Raw genomic sequence first — 16,944 nt, 5'->3', positions numbered from 1 at the left:
AAAGATGATAAATAACTGGTGCATACGTGGCCTATCTATTTAAAACTAATTAATATTTTAGTTACACAAAACGGTGCAGTGAACAGATGTAGTGATTAAAACTATGTACAGGAAATGAAGCTATTTAAATGATAGTGGAGAGAACAGTATATGTAAGCTGATCTCTAAAAGATTCCATTGCGTTATTGCGTATGGGGAAAATGAAAATCTGTATGAGTCTTTGGATGTATAAATGTGTCTGAAGGTGTGAGCATGATGTTTTCTGGTTCTTGAGTCTGATGGAATGATAATTGTGCTAGATGGTATAACAAAAAGATGGTGTGTGATCTTGCACATCATAACCAGGAGTGCACGCAGTCTGCGTTATGTTAATTGAGTCTAGTTGAGTGTGTTCAACATGTTCGATACACTGCTAGTGTTATGATACCTGTTGCAGGCATACCGAGCACTGAGCTCTTTTTTGGACCATCTCTATCTTTGAGATAGATTCTGAAGTGTGGGGATTCCAGACCGAACAAGAGTACTCGAGTTTGGGACGGACAAGTGCTTGGTATGCCTGGCTCTTTTATCATGTTTATGTTTTGATTTGAAGTTTTCAAATTTCTTCGAAGGAAACCGATTATATATATTTTGTTGGCTTTCGAGATATTGTCATCTATATGTTTGTGTAACCGTTTCTAAAATATGATTGTGAAGAGTGTACGTCGTACTAGTAATTTTGTTGTAAAGGTTGACATTTAGTTGTGACAGAGAGAACATAACACTTGTCTGAGTGGAAGGCCATCAGATAGTCCTCTTCCCATTTTGCAGTTGCATCAAGATCAGCTTTAACATTTTGGTTATTGTTAAATAATTGACAAAGATCAGCAGATGCAAGACTATTTACACACTTATACATTAATACTTCTTTGTGATATGTGATTCTTGTTTGAAAAGTTAACAATTCTAATTGTTTAAATACAATTTTTGACGGTGTGTCTGCTTTGTTAAGAATGATTCTGACTGCCCTTTTTGTAATTTTAACATTTTTCCCAAATTAAGATTACATGTTTCAGTCCATATTGTACAGCAATAATTAAAAAGAGGAAGTTCATATCTATTATAAACTAAACATACACTTTTTGTGGAATATAATGTTTCAATCGATTTAGTAAACCTAGTCTAGTACTAATCACAGTACAAACTTTGTTTGTTTGTTGGTTCCATGAAAGACAGTCATCGAGATAGCCTGCACATTCAGGTATGGAACTATCATGGTAGCATTGTAGATTAAACAACTTTTCACCAGCAATTATAGGAAGATGATGGTTACAACGACAGGTAATCGTATGAACTTGAATGACGAGCAAAAAAAACAAATGCAATGAAATAATAATTAATAAGATTTAAAATTACTTAACCAAGTGAACATGCATTGATGTTTTGGTAACTTTGATTTAAATTATAAGAAAAAAGTACCATAAATACTGAAATTCAGCTCGAAAAGTTCGTACGCATTATGACCTGAGATTTGATTCTTCAATGCAGGTCATGACCTGCATTTTCATCGTCACAGGTTAACAGGTATGCCAAAACCCAAGGAAGCTTTAAAAGTTCCATGCATGACTAAACTCAAAATTATTCAAAAGAGAGAATGTGACATGGTATATGATAAAATCAAATATGGAAGACGGGCACCAACGACAATCACTTTGCTAAAAGCTCATGAAATTGAATTGATGACATTTGTATAACAGCACAACACAATTAAAAATCCTCAGAGTACATATCAGTCGGACATCGATCATAAGGTTAACACAAATCACAACAAAAAACTGCAAAAGACAGAAACAAAACCCACAAAATTCTGATCCAAGATCACTCACACAACATGTACTGAAAGCAAGTACAAAACCAACCCAACCTATTAATATCCCATGTTTACCAACACCAAAATATTAACATGCACACATCTAATCAATTTCGAGCAAATATGTCATAAACAGTACATGAGCTTTTAAAACGCCTAAATACAAGCACCGACAGGACACAGGACCACAAGTGCCCTTAATCGCACAACAACCTACACACAATGATTTTATCATGATTCAATCGACACAATAACTCGAGCACGCACAAAGACGACATATGCTTTTCGACTTTACTTCTGAATCAATTGTTCTTTCATTTTTTTTTATTTGAGCTTCACTTATGAGTTTTTTGTAGACGAAAAGTCCGTCGGGCGCCCATAATTTTAATCCTGTTATCTATGATAAGTGCAGTTATATATGTTCCTATCTTCCACATTTTCACTGATTTTTAGAGTTTGTTCTTATGCTGCGATGTCACATTACTATTTCAAGTCAGTAGTCTGTAAATCAGTGGTTGTCATATTGTTGTTGATTGTCATATTTCTTTTTCTTTTATTATATTGTCATAATTAGTTTTCCTGTATGAATTATTGCACATGGTGTCATAGCGGGCTTCTTATTACTGACGTTATGTTATGGTTTTTGTTCATCGTTGAAGGCCTTAAGGTGAAATAAACCAGCTTTTATGTACGTGATTTGGCATGTTTGGACCGTTGGGTACAGTTTTCTCAATATAATTTATACCAAATATCCTTATTTTTATATTCATATGAAATATTGGTAGACATTACCATGTTGTTGAAAACATACAACGGAGTTACCAGTTTTCGTGGATTTCGATGTAAATTGTTGTGGTAAAACTAAGGATTTTAATGTTAACAGTTTTGATAGACTTGTATCTAGAATTTGGCATATCCACAAAATCAAATTTATAGGAAAGCACTATACTAAGTAAAACATCCACAGATGCCAAAATAGGAATGGTAAGTGAGCGGAGGAATTCAATCCAGTTGGAGCTGTATATATAAGGATTGTAACGTCTCTTTTAAAGTAAAAAGCACAGTTAATTAAATTGAAAAGGATATTTATTACAACATTCCAAACATCGTGTTTCCGATAAGGGAGCAACCATTTATACTTCTAGGGGGTAATGGTTTTCTGTTCGAGTCAGATCTTTTTCTAATATTAAATACTATAAGGTATGGAGATAATAAGGGTTAGTAGTATTTTTGTTGTCATCTGCTTGACAAGCATATTTTTTTTTTTTTTTTTTTTTTTTATCAAATTGGGAATCAGAATTTGTTATTTTAGAAATAAAAACATTTGAAGTTAAATGGTCCTTCCCTAAGCCTATTAATCATAAGAAAGTTACCCTGGCTCATTACTATAAGTTTACAAAATTTAAAGTGTTCGAACTAATAAATTTTCTACCGCATAATTACTTCAGGTATATTTGGCATAAACTGTAGGAAAATAGGTCCTCAATGGTCTCCAACTTCGTACATCGTACATTATTTAGCCTATTTGATATTTCTTTATTCGATCGTCACTGATGAATCTTGTCTAATATTTATTTATTTACATGCGAATATTTAAATGTGGACGTGCTCTGTATGTATTTGTCAGGCTACCATTATTGTTAGAACGTTCGCCTTGTATGTACGATTAAATATTGCTTTTAGATTGCTTTTAAATTTTAACATTAACAAGATGTTTGTATTCGAAGATGTTGCACAGGTAGCAAATTACATTATGAGTCAAACTGAAGCAAATAACACATATTTTGTAGGGTATTGTTTTTTTTTTTGTATTGCACCGGATTCCCTTTATTCTCGGTTTCCCTTTCACATGATTCAGAAAAATAATAGAACACGCAAAACAACATATACACGAAATACATATATATTTTCTGTAAAGTTGTCATACAAAAGATCCACACAATTCTTATCATCAAGTTTATTTTTCTTGTCATCATGGTCCACAGTTAGTGTTTTTCCAGCTACACACACTTCCCGTTCTCTTGCATAATCCCTGTTTACGATAATTACAATCAGTGCCAACGTTCAATCCTGAGGGAATCTTGCAACCTTTACTCGGGTCAAATTTTCCAGGGTCATGTCTAGGATTTACAATTTCCTAAATAAAAGGAAGAAAAAACCCAATATTTGCATGAAATAGAAAATAATCTGAAAATTATCAACTTAAACTTGTTTAACAGGCATATATACGTATTGCTTAAATTATCAAATCTAATGTGTTCTTTATGCTGACAAATGGAAAAAAAAAACCCGACAAACTAATTAAAAAAAACCATGACACAACAAAGATGCATTATAAAAACTAAACAGCACGCAACCCATCACAGATCTAAATGAACTCAGGTGCTGAACAACTGTAAGCATATTTCGCTCCTGGGCCTGGTTGCTCCTTTCATGTCGTTATTCGCTGAAAACTATCATTTCCATTTACGTGTGTTTTGCATTGCAAAATATAACGCATGATGGTACGTCATCTTCAGTTGTCTAGTGGTAGTATATATCATAGACGCGGAAACACATGTCTAATGAGGAATATGATAGCAGGTTCGATCTTATTACAAGGCCTTCATTTCAAATAGCAAGTAACTAAAAAGTGTTGAAAAATGACAGTGGGTTCTTATAAACTTAACTTAGAACAATACACTGACAATGCTCAGAACTGACGTCAGATATGGCAAGCCGTTCTCGTCAAAACTATGTTTAAAACATTTTCCGAAAATTTTACACACTGAGATGTAAAAAACCTAAAAACACACACTGAGAATAAGAAATTACACACTGAGATTTCATAAAGACGCACTGAGATTACGAAAAATGAAAAACACACACTGAGAATTGAAAATTACACACTGAGATTTCAAAAATCTGAGATGAAATAAACTGAAAAACATCCACTGAGAATTTGAAATTACACACTGAGAATTTAAAATAACACACTGAGATTTGTGCGCACTTTTTATGCGCACATATCTAACTAGCATACGTAATCTTAATCTATTACAAGCTTAAAACAACTAGGGGACATAACTAGTTAGTCCTTCAATCTGGTGCCAAATGTTTTATAAAATACATAAGCATATTAATACAACGTTAAAGACTAATAGAACAAGAAAAATACCCACTTACTCTCATTACAAAATATAACCAGAGACATGTATTATATGTCTCTGATATAACCAAATGGTGAAAACTTTATCAAAATTATAAGAAATCATTGGCACAATCTACAAAAAAAACCAATGCAATGACATGTTCACCCAAGTGTCTATTATAGCATATAAACGTAATAACAAAAATATAAAAGATTACCTTGCGAAATCAGGGAAAAGGACCGGCTATGCTTAAACAGTTTTAAGCAAACAATCCCGATACACCGTTAGCAATAATATTAATCTGAACTATATTGACAACAAACTCATAAATATGAGTTAGCAAAAAACGAAATTTATTATGAACGTTGGTTGAAGGAACCACATTTCATTATAATGACAAGAGTCCTAGAGACCAAGATATTAATCTGTTGAATTATTCATCTCATGAATATTCATTAGTAATTTGCATATATCAGTGTGTAATTAAAAATTCTCAGTGTGTGTTTTTCAATTTATTTAATCTCATTGTGTTTTTTTTTAAATCTCAGTGTGTAATTTTAATTTCTCAGTGTGTGTTTTTCATTTTTAGCTCACCTGGCCCGAAGGGCAAAGTGAGCTTTTCTCATCACTTGGCGTCCGGCGTCCGTCGTCGTCCGTCGTCGTCCGTCGTCCGTCGTCGTCCGTCGTCGTCCGTCGTCCGTCGTCGTCCGTCGTCGTTAACTTTTACAAAAATCTTCTCCTCTGAAACTACTGGGCCAAATCAAACCAAACTTGGCCACAATCATCATTGGGGTATCTAGTTTAAAAAATGTGTGGCGTGACCCGGTCAACCGACCAAGATGGCCGCCACGGCTAAAAATAGAACATAGGGGTAAAATGCAGTTTTTGGCTTATAACTCAAAAACCAAAGCATTTTGAGGAAATCTGACATGGGGTAAAAATGTTTATCAGGTCAAGATCTATCTGCCCTGAAATTTTCAGATGAATCGGTCAATCGGTTGTTGGGTTGCTGCCCCTGAATTGGTAATTTTGAGGAAATTTTGATGTTTTTGGTTATTATCTTGAATATTATTATAGATAGAGATAAACTGTAAACAGCAATAATGTTCAGCAAAGTAAGATCTACAAATAAGTCAACATGACCAAAATGGTCAGTTGACCACTTTAGGAGTTATTGCCCTTTTTAGTCAATTTTTAACCATTTTTCGTAAATCTTAGTAATCTTTTAGAAAAATCTTCTCCTCTGAAACTACTGTGCCAAATTTAACCAAACTTGGCCATAATCATCATTGGGGTATTTAGTTTAAAAAATGTGTCCAGGGAGCCGGCCAACCAACCAAGATGGCCGCCATGGCTAAAAATAGAACATAGGGGTAAAGTGCAGTTTTTGGCTTATAACTCAAAAACCAAAGCATTTAGAGCAAATCTGACAGGAAGTAAAATTGTTGATTAGGTCATGTTCTATCTGCCCTGGAATTGTCAGATGAATCGGATAATCGGTTGTTGGGTTGCTGCCCCTGAAATGGTAATTTTAAGGAAATTTTGCTGTTTTTGGTTATTATCTTGAATATTATTATAGATAGAGATAAACTGTAAACAGCAATAATGTTCAGCAAAGTAAGATCTACAAATAGGTCAACATGACCAAAATGGTCAGTTGACCACTTTAGGAGTTATTGCCCTTTATATTAAATTTTTAACCATTTTTCGTAAATCTTAGTAATCTTTTAGAAAAATCTTCTCCTCTGAAACTACTTGGCCAAATTTAACCAAACTTGGCCATAATCATCATTGGGGTATTTAGTTTAAAAAATGTGTCCAGGGACCCGGCCAACCAACCAAGATGGCCGCCATGGCTAAAAATAGAACATAGGGGTAAAATGCTGTTTTTGGCTTATAACTCAAAAACCAAAGCATTTTGAGGAAATCTGACATGGGGTGATATTGTTGATCAGGTCACGATCTTTCTGCCCTGAAATTTTCAGATGAATTGGATAATCGGTTGTTAGGTTGCTGCCCCTGAATTGGTAATTTTGAGGAAATTTTGCTGCTTTTAGCTCACCTGGCCCGAAGGGCCAAGTGAGCTTTTCCCATCACTTGGCGTCCGGCGTCCGTCGTCGTTAACTTTTACAAAAATCTTCTCCTCTGAAACTACTGGGCCAAATTAAACCAAACTTGGCCACAATCATCATTGGGGTATCTAGTTTAAAAAATGTGTGGCGTGACCCGGCCAACCAACCAAGATGGCCGCCATGGCTAAAAATAGAACATAGGGGTAAAATGCAGTTTTTGGCTTATAACTCAAAAACCAAAGCATTTAGAGCAAATCTGACATGGGGTAAAATTGTTTATCAGGTCAAGATGTATCTGCCCTCAAATTTTCAGATGAATCCGACAACCCGTTATTGGGTTGCTGCCCCTGAACTGGTAATTTTAGGGAATTTTTGCTGTTTTTGGCTATTATCTTGAATATTATTATAGATAGAGATAAGCTGTAAACAGCAATAATGTTCAGCAAAGTAAGATTTACAAATAGGTCAACATGACCAAAATGGTCAGTTGACCCCTTTAGGAGTTATTGACCTTTATATTCAATTTTTAACCATTTTCGTAAATCTTAGTAATCTTTTACAAAAATCTTCTCCTCTGAAACTACTGGGCGAAATTAATCCAAACTTGGCCACAATCATCTTTGGGATATCTAGTTTAAAAAAATGTGTGGCGTGACCCGGCCAACCAACCAAGATGGCCGCCATGGCTAAAAATAGAACATAGGGGTAAAATGCAGTTTTTGGCTTATAACTCAAAAACCAAAGCATTTAGAGCAAATCTGACATGCGGTAAAAGTGTTTATCAGGTCAAGATTTACCTGTCCTGAAATTTTCAGATGAATCGGACAACCTGTTGTTGGGTTGCTGCCCCTGAATAGGTAATTTTAAGGAAATTTTGCTGTTTTTGGTTATTATCTTGAATATTATTATAGATAGAGATAAACGGTAAACAGCAATAATGTTCAGCAAAGTAAGATTTACAAATAAGTCAGCATGACCAAAATGGTCAGTTGACCCCTGAAGGAGTTATTGCCCTTTATAGTCAATTTTTAACCATTTTTTGGTAAATCTTAGTTATCTTTTACAAAAATCTTCTTCTCTGAAACTACTGGGCCAAATTAAACTAAGCTTTGCCACAATCATCATTGGGGTAATTTGTTTAAAAAATGTGTGGCGTGACCCGGCCAACCAACCAAGATGGCCGCCATGGCTAAAAATAGAACATAGGGGTAAAATGCAGTTTTTGGCTTATAACTCAAAAACCAAAGCATTTAGAGCAAATCTGACATGGGGTAAAATTGTTTATCAGGTCAAGATGTATCTGCCCTCAAATTTTCAGATGAATCCGACAACCCGTTATTGGGTTGCTGCCCCTGAACCGGTAATTTTAGGGAATTTTTGCTGTTTTTGGCTATTATCTTGAATATTATTATAGATAGAGATAAGCTGTAAACAGCAATAATGTTCAGCAAAGTAAGATTTACAAATATGTCAACATGACCAAAATGGTCAGTTGACCCCTTTAGGAGTTATTGACCTTTATAGTCAATTTTTAACCATTTTTCGTAAATCTTAGTAATCTTTTATAAAAATCTTCTCCTCTGAAACTACTGGGCGAAATTAATCCAAACTTGGCCACAATCATCTTTGGGATATCTAGTTTAAAAAATGTGTGGCGTGACCCGGCCAACCAACCAAGATGGCCGCCATGGCTAAAAATAGAACATAGGGGTAAAATGCAGTTTTTGGCTTATAACTCAAAAACCAAAGCATTTAGAGCAAATCTGACATGCGGTGAAAGTGTTTATCAGGTCAAGATTTACCTGTCCTGAAATTTTCAGATGAATCGGACAACCTGTTGTTGGGTTGCTGCCCCTGAATAGGTAATTTTAAGGAAATTTTGCTGTTTTTGGTTATTATCTTGAATATTATTATAGATAGAGATAAACGGTAAACAGCAATAATGTTCAGCAAAGTAAGATTTACAAATAAGTCAGCATGACCAAAATGGTCAGTTGACCCCTGAAGGAGTTATTGCCCTTTATAGTCAATTTTTAACCATTTTTTGGTAAATCTTAGTTATCTTTTACAAAAATCTTCTTCTCTGAAACTACTGGGCCAAATTAAACTAAGCTTTGCCACAATCATCATTAAGGTAATTTGTTTAAAAAATGTGTGGCGTGACCTGGCCAATCAACCAAAAAGTGCTACGGCTAATAATAGAACATAGGGGTAAAATGCAGTTTTTGGCTTATAACTCAAAAACCGAAGCATTAAGAGAAAATCTGACAGGGTTTAATTGTTTATCAGGTCAAGATCTATCTGCCCTGATGTTTTCACATGGATCGGACAACCCGTTGTTAGGTTACTGTCCTGAATTGGTAATTTTAAGGAAATTTTGCCGTTTTTTGTCATTATCTTGAATATTATTATAGATAGAGATAAACTGTATACAGCAATAACGTTCAGCAAAATAAGATCTACAAATAAGTTTACATGACCAAAATAGTCTATTGACCCCTTAAGGAGTTATTGCCCTTTATAGCTAATTTTTAACATTTGTCATAAATTTTTGTAAATTTGTAGAAAATATTTTCCACTGTAATTACTGGCAAGTTCATTATAGTCAGAGATATTTGTAGCAACAAGAATGTTCAGTAAAGTAAGATCTACAAACACATCACTATCACCAAAACACAATTATGTCATGAATTTATCCGTGTCCATTATTTAATATGCACAAGACCAAGGTGAGCGACACAGGCTCTTTAGAGCCTCTAGTTTTTAATCTCAGTGTGTAATTTCGATTTCTCAGTGTGTTATTTTAGGGTTTTAAATCTCATTCTGTAATTTTTTTTCGAAAAAAAGGGTTTAAACATAGTTTTGACGAGAACGGCTTGCCATAGTCAGACGTCGATGAAATACATGATTATAATTTATATGAACGAAATGATGTTGTGACGATCAAGTGTATAGTATTTGTGTTACAAGTATTGAACACTTATTAAACTCTAACCATGCTAACGGTGTAAATGAACTCATCATAGATACCAGGACTAAAATTTTACACTTACGCCAGACGCACGTTTCGTCTACAAAAGACCCATCAGTGACGCTCGAATAAAAAAAAAATGTTTGAAAGGCCAAATAAATTAAGTTGACATTGAGGACCAAAAGTTCCTAAAAGTTTTGCCAAATACAGCTAAGGTTAACTAATCATGAGGTAGAAAAGCCTTAGTATTTCAAAAATTCAAAGTATGGTAACAGTTAATTTATTATAATGAACATATCAATGATAACTCAAGTCATCACAGAAGTGCTGACTACTGGGTTGGTGATACCCTCGGGGAAATAAATCTCCACCAGCAGTGGCATCGACCCAGTGATTGTAAATAAACTCATCTAGATATCAGGACTAAAAATTTACACTTACGTCAAATATATAAGAGTTTGTATAATTCAATGTTAAATACTTTAACAAAAATACCGAACTCCAAGGCAAATTCAAAAATGAAAGTTCACAAGAACTGACAAGAGCAATTTAAAAACACCAGAATTCATTAAGTAAAAAACAACTGCCTTATTCCTGACAAAGTGAAGGGAAGAAAATGATGGTTAAACCTAGCTGGTTGAGTAGCTATCTTAAACTTCATAATTAAGTTACTTTATAACATAAAAAAACTAATTCAGAGCGTAAGTTTGGATATCTAATTTATGAGTATGAAATACACAAAATGTGGTCCAAGTTAATTAATCCATAAATTCAAACCGACGTGAGGCATTTTAGAATAATACAAAACCGAACATAAATCAGTCAAAGTAAAATCAAAAGTATTCTTAGTTATTGAAAGGCAATGTACATATGGTCATATTTAAAGACTTTATTAACTAATTCAATATTAAATCCATGTTGATGAGCATGAGAACAATTTTCAATATACTAGAAAGTACAATTTAAAATATAAAAAACCTATATTTTATATAAATATAGGTATGTACAAGTCACAAGTTGTAAAAGAAAACAATTATAGGTCAAAGTTCGGTGTTCAACACGGAGCCTTGGCTCACTCCGAACGACAAGCTATAAAGGATCAAATGTAATACCATTCAAGCGGGAAAACCAACGTTCTAATCTATATAAAAACGGGAAACAAGAAACGGTTATTAAACACCCCAACAAACGACAACAACATTAGATTCCTGACGAAAGACAGGTACAGACAAATGCAGCGGGTTTAAACGTTTTAATAGGTACAAACCTTCATACTTTGAAACTATACTAACTTTACACAGTTTGTTAGTATGATTCAGCACCACTATTAAACACGTACAACATCAATTCAAATGGATCTTATAAATGAAGTTACCATATGATATGGTACCAACCTTAAAACCTTCAACCTTGTCAGAAGCAACACTTACTTTACAATCACAGTTTTGTTTATATGAATCAGAACCGCCACTGAACAGGTACAACATCAATTCAAATGTCACATCTGCGATCTTATAAATGAAGTTACCACAGTATATGGTAGATATCGTTCCTGTTGTGTTACTCCTGCGACCTGAAACGAGAAAAAAAACCAAGTTTTGGATTTATACTATTGTAACATATTATGTTGTTTAATTAACGTATTTATTCGTTTCTTGTGTAGAAGCATTTACTTGCATAATGAGTATTTACTTATGGAACATACATTTGTATAAATGATATTATATAAATCATCAACTAGATTTGGATACTAATTTAACTGCAAAGAACACGTTTCTACAATATAACATATCAAGTATATAGCATATCAAGTATATAACATATCAAGTATATAACATATCAAGTATATAACATATCAAGTATATAACATATCAAGGTTTTAACATATCAAGTAACTGCATACCATGCAACAGGTATCAACAGGCATCTAAACTTGAATAAAGAAAACCACACATATTTGGCTATCGCATAGTTTTTTTTAATAAGAAATAGAGAGATTTGAATGATTATGAACTGAAAAAGATAGAGAAAATGGCGATTTAGTATTGTAGACATGTCAATGATTTTCTAGCCACTGGGCGCATTAAAAAGTAAAATTACAAAATTACTGAACCCCGAGGAAAATTTAAAAAGAAAACGTTTGGACTGTTTTACGAATATTTAACCATGTTAAAGTTAGTCATTTCTTTTGTACCTGATAATACATACTGTTCTCCTACATTCAATCTAATAGCACATGAAGAAAATGTTTCTATGATTATTGTTGAACCAATTGTTTCATGAACACCCTGAAACATTCAATGTATAATTTAGCATATTATTATTTCACTATTTGCATTTCATTAATGATTGAGCAAAACAAATAATATATTAGGTGTTTTATATATCTCATAGCTAGTGCCCCTTTAAAAAACAAAAAAATATTACCTTTGTTTTAAATGAATAGCAATTACTTTCTATATATAATTACAATTACAACTTAGTATTATGTAATATATTTTGTTGTAAAAAGGGGAAAGAAATACACTAAGTATAGATATAACGTACGTTGATAAAACCAATATACAAATACAATTTGTACACCGGATCATCATGTTCATATCTAATTTCCCGAATCAGAAAGGGTTTAAACAAACCCAACATAAGAAAGTATGTTTACACAGCAGTATATTTGCATTGAACAAAACTAATTATGGGTTTTGTTTATTTAACATTTAAATTGTAATATCTGATTGACTAATTTCATCTAAATGCATTTTTTTCTCTAAAACATTCATAAAATGCTCTGATTGTTTTTACACCTCCACTGAAACATGTGTGAATAACAAGTCCATAACATAAAAGATACTGTAAAAAGTAAAATAACAAAAATACCGAAATACGAGGAAAATTCAAAACGGAATACCACTAACCAATGGCAAATTTAAAAAGCTCAAACTTATCAAATGAATGAATAACAATTAGTTTTCATATTCCTGACTTGTTACGTGCATTTTCTTGTATAGTTAATTAAACTGTTTTTATATCTATCTGAAACTCTCACTTGTATGACAGTCGCATAAGATTCCATTATATTGACAACAATGTGTGAACAAAACAAACAGATATTATTGATAAAAATGTCCCTCAAAAAGTTTACAACAGTCAACATTGAGTAATAATGTTATAATCTTAATCACTATAAAACAAACAAATACATCAACAAAATAAACCATCTTATTTTGGCTGATACATGTACTATATTTCCTGTTTTACTTAAAAAGTAAAGATCCAACTCTACATTATCGTGTTATCCTCTACTCGCGCACGTCGCGAACGAGAATTAGTTAGTTTACAGTATTCGATCAGTGCATACGAACATTTTCTGATTGCACAGAAATATGTTTTGTTGATCAGTGTTGCAATATATTCTGTCTATCTTACCTTCAATGATTTGAGAAGTTTAAAGTGATATTTTATTTTACTTCTTCCCTTGGGAATTTCCTCTTTTATAACTTTCCCAACCATTACTAAAAAAGATAAAACATAAGTAATATCACATGATCAAATCAAAATAAACCTTACTTTGAAAAACCAACACCGCAGCTAACGACTCACCGTCGAGAGTATCGCATCAGAAATTTAACATTTTCAACAATATGTCTATGTTGGAACTCTGCTTTAGCGGAAACCATTTTAGTTCCGACAATTGCTTAAGATTTAATTTAAAAAAAAACAACACATCATGCTTGGAGAAAACATACATAATTCAATTCATAAAATCGTTGGGACAAAACTTTTTCCAGTTTATATCTTAGTACGATTTCGTCTGTTGCAAATTTGGTTGCAATACACACAAATGCGTCATTGCTGAAGCTTTTCAATATAAACTTTTTTTCTAATCTTTTAAGGGGGCTCGCTGGTCTAAATCATTTAAAAAAAATTTAATATAGGATTTCTCTTTATTTTTCTATAAATGAACTTTATCTTATACTTAATAGAAAAATGAAATAAAAAAAATTGGGTCACCGTTCAGTTACGCTCACAATCTGCCTTCGAAAGAAGCATACATTTTTGTTAATGTCCTTTTTTTCTATTGAACTAATAGGAGAAATAGCGGTAATATCGAAATAGAAAAAGAACTAAATTACATCGCTTAAATTTTACAATTATTTAGTTTATGTACAGCTTATTTGAAAACAACAATAAAAAATATAGGTCACCGATGAGTTAAAAAAGTTATTTCAATTCTAATGCCAAAAAAAGGCATTTTTTTTACCAAAGGGAGATAATTTGGAGCTTTTTCAATGATATCTACATTTTAAAAGTCACCTTGGGCCAACACCAATTGATTTTTTGGAATGATTTTTGTACCATATGATTAAGTAACAACAATACTAAAGGTAATAAATGAAATTTTTCTGAAAATCTTATACCCGCGAGCCTCCTTAAGTCAATTTACGAGATCTCAACATCAGTAAAATATAAATTAACAAAAAATACCGAACTCCGAGGAAAACGAAAAGTCCCAAGAAAACCAAGTGTCAAATTCAAAAGCTCAAACTCATCAAACGATGCATAACAACTGTTATATTCATAACTGAGTTAAAGCATTTCAAAATGTAGAAAATGGTGGATTAAACATTGTTTTATAGCTATCTAAGCGTCCTTTAAGGTTGTTTTTTTTTTTTTTAAACTTTTTGTCAGATATACGGAATCCTAAAATATCATCAGTGAAATGGCATTTCCCTTACTTTTCTTTTCCTAATTTTATTACATTAAATTGAAAAAGGCATATTCTTAAATCTTACAAAATACTTGTTACTTTTCACAGTTTTTATATAAAAAAAAAAAGCTCCAATGTTTAATGTACATTCTAATATGACGTTCTTCTTAAGCTTTGGGTACAAAGCCATGTTCTAGTTCAAATAGAACATGGGCTGCACGTGATTGACATCACAATTGAAATTGCAACGTCAGATGAATTTTGAACAACACCAGAGATCAAAATGGACATTTTTGTTGGTGCTGCTCGCTAGGAAATTAAATAAAAACATTCTAAAAGTAAGTTTAAATGTTTCTGTTTTTTTTTATTGATAAACTGCTGATTTTCTATAACGTTTTTGGTTCATGAAATCAAAATGGCGACATTCCGAGCGTCTACTATAGGTCCGCTTTGAAGTGAAAAAGTTCAAATATTCCTATTAGAATCGAAATAATTCTATCCTGCCATGCTCTATGCTCATTTTAACATGGGTAGGCATTATATTTGTAAACATTTAATACCTCGCTAACGCTCGGTATTAAGATATTAACAAATATAATGCCTACCCATGTTAAAATGAGCATAGAGCATGGCAGGATAAAATTATTTCTTAAATAGATCTAGAGACAATTATTCCGGCCAAATTTCAAGTGCTTGTATTTAAAAACAGTTCACAGACCTTTCATTTTTCTATCACCTTTTTTAGTTCTTTTATTTTTATACAATCAAAACAAAAAACCTTTTACAATTTTACAATTTTTAACTATGTGTCTCTGTGTTTGAACAACCGACTTGACTGAAACGTCGAAAGAATTATTAAAAGAGTTTTATTGCACCCTGTCCACATTTGTTATTTATTTTATTTTTATCAATATTGTAGAAAAAATAAATCGTGAGGGTTTTATTTCACTTACTAGTCTCCTGTTTTTGTAATGTACCACTTATTCAAATGACACATGAAAAAAGTAAAAAATAAAACATACCAAACTCCGAGGAAACATCAAAACGGAAATTCCGTATCATAAGGCTAAATCAAAAGCTCAAACACATCAAACGAATAACTGTCATTTTCCTGACTTCGTACAGTTTTTTTTCTTATGTTATAAATGGTGGATTAAACCTGTTTTTTTCTAGCTAGCTAAACCTCTCACTTGTATGCTAGTCGCATAAAATACCATTATATACATGATATAAACGACGATGTGTAAACAAAACAAACAGACATTATAGGTAAAAATGTCAAAATTAGGGTACAATTGACACCTGGAGGAATAGATACAAATTTACTTACATAATTATGAGGTGGATAAAAGCTAAGCAATATACTAACCGACAGAATCTTCCCTGCAAAATATTCTTTGTGGGTGTTGTGCAAAGCACCGACATCCACTTGATATGTATGTTACCCATAGCAAAATTACTAATATGCATGTTCCTTTGCAAGACATTTTCAGAAACCTGTTGTTTTACACGTTATATAATATCATGTTATATTTTCATCGATCAATATATAAGTAGTTAACAATCACGTGTTCTCATCTACATAAATAAATTGCTATTTATTAACATAAATAACATGTCATTTCATTTTTTATACAGGATATTTACTTATAATAATTGACGTAAAATTAACCACATGTTGTTCATATATGTTCTCGCCAGTAACTCACCACAGGTTAACCGTTCCCAAAAGGTACAAAGTACTTAGAATTATCATAAAATTTATGGAAGCTTTTATTTTTATGTTTTTTGTTATTTTAGAGAAGAATGAAAAATCAAATGTAGTTCTTAATATTTTTTTATTTTCGATACCATTGTTGGAGTCTAATTTTAATTATTATTAATTATAGGACCTTACTGTGACCATTCGATAGTTTAAATACGTGTATTTTGTCTGGACCCCGACCCGCGTCCGAATACCAGTCAGATCTTTTGACAGGATCGATCTAAAAATAATAATCTCATTGCCAATAAACATTGTACTTTTAATCAGTATAGTATTAATTAAAAGTTATTTTCAGTGGTTGACAAAACAATGATACCGCTATTTCTCAATATGATGTTAATGTGTGACAAAGATGCTTCAATAAGTTTATAACATTTCAATTCGCCATTAACATGTTCAACGGATGCTCGGTATTTTGCACTGAGTCTGTTGAGCGTCCATCATTTTCTCT

At 32.6% G+C, this 16,944-nt stretch overlaps 1 protein-coding gene across 1 annotated transcript; it reads right to left on the bottom strand.

Moving 5' to 3' along the window:
• Positions 1-3,736: 3,736 nt before the first annotated feature.
• Positions 3,737-16,334, bottom strand: LOC139528463 (metalloproteinase inhibitor 3-like). The gene is made up of 5 exons (XM_071324447.1): positions 16,098-16,334; positions 13,447-13,532; positions 12,218-12,311; positions 11,454-11,596; positions 3,737-3,986 (listed from the first exon to the last, which is right to left on the bottom strand). Exons 1-5 carry the CDS (start codon positions 16,213-16,215, stop codon positions 3,822-3,824), a joined length of 606 nt encoding a protein of 201 aa, XP_071180548.1. The 5' UTR covers positions 16,216-16,334; the 3' UTR covers positions 3,737-3,821.
• Positions 16,335-16,944: the final 610 nt, after the last annotated feature.

The sequence above is a fragment of the Mytilus edulis genome, chromosome 6 (assembly GCF_963676685.1).
Source record: "Mytilus edulis chromosome 6, xbMytEdul2.2, whole genome shotgun sequence".
Classification (NCBI taxonomy): Eukaryota; Metazoa; Mollusca; class Bivalvia; order Mytilida; family Mytilidae; genus Mytilus; species Mytilus edulis.
This window is presented reverse-complemented; position numbering and strand designations above follow the sequence as displayed.

Excerpts from the sequence above, each read along its gene's own strand:
- LOC139528463 (XM_071324447.1), bottom strand. The coding sequence starts at position 16,215 with ATGTCTTGCAAAGGAACATGCATATTAGTAATTTTGCTATGGGTAACA. Across the intron at positions 13,533-16,097 it reads TTGCAGGGAAGATTCTGTCG|TAATGGTTGGGAAAGTTATA; the intron begins GTTAGTATATTG and ends TATCTTTTTTAG. Across the intron at positions 3,987-11,453 it reads AACAAAACTGTGATTGTAAA|GAAATTGTAAATCCTAGACA; the intron begins GTAAGTGTTGCT and ends CCTTTTATTTAG.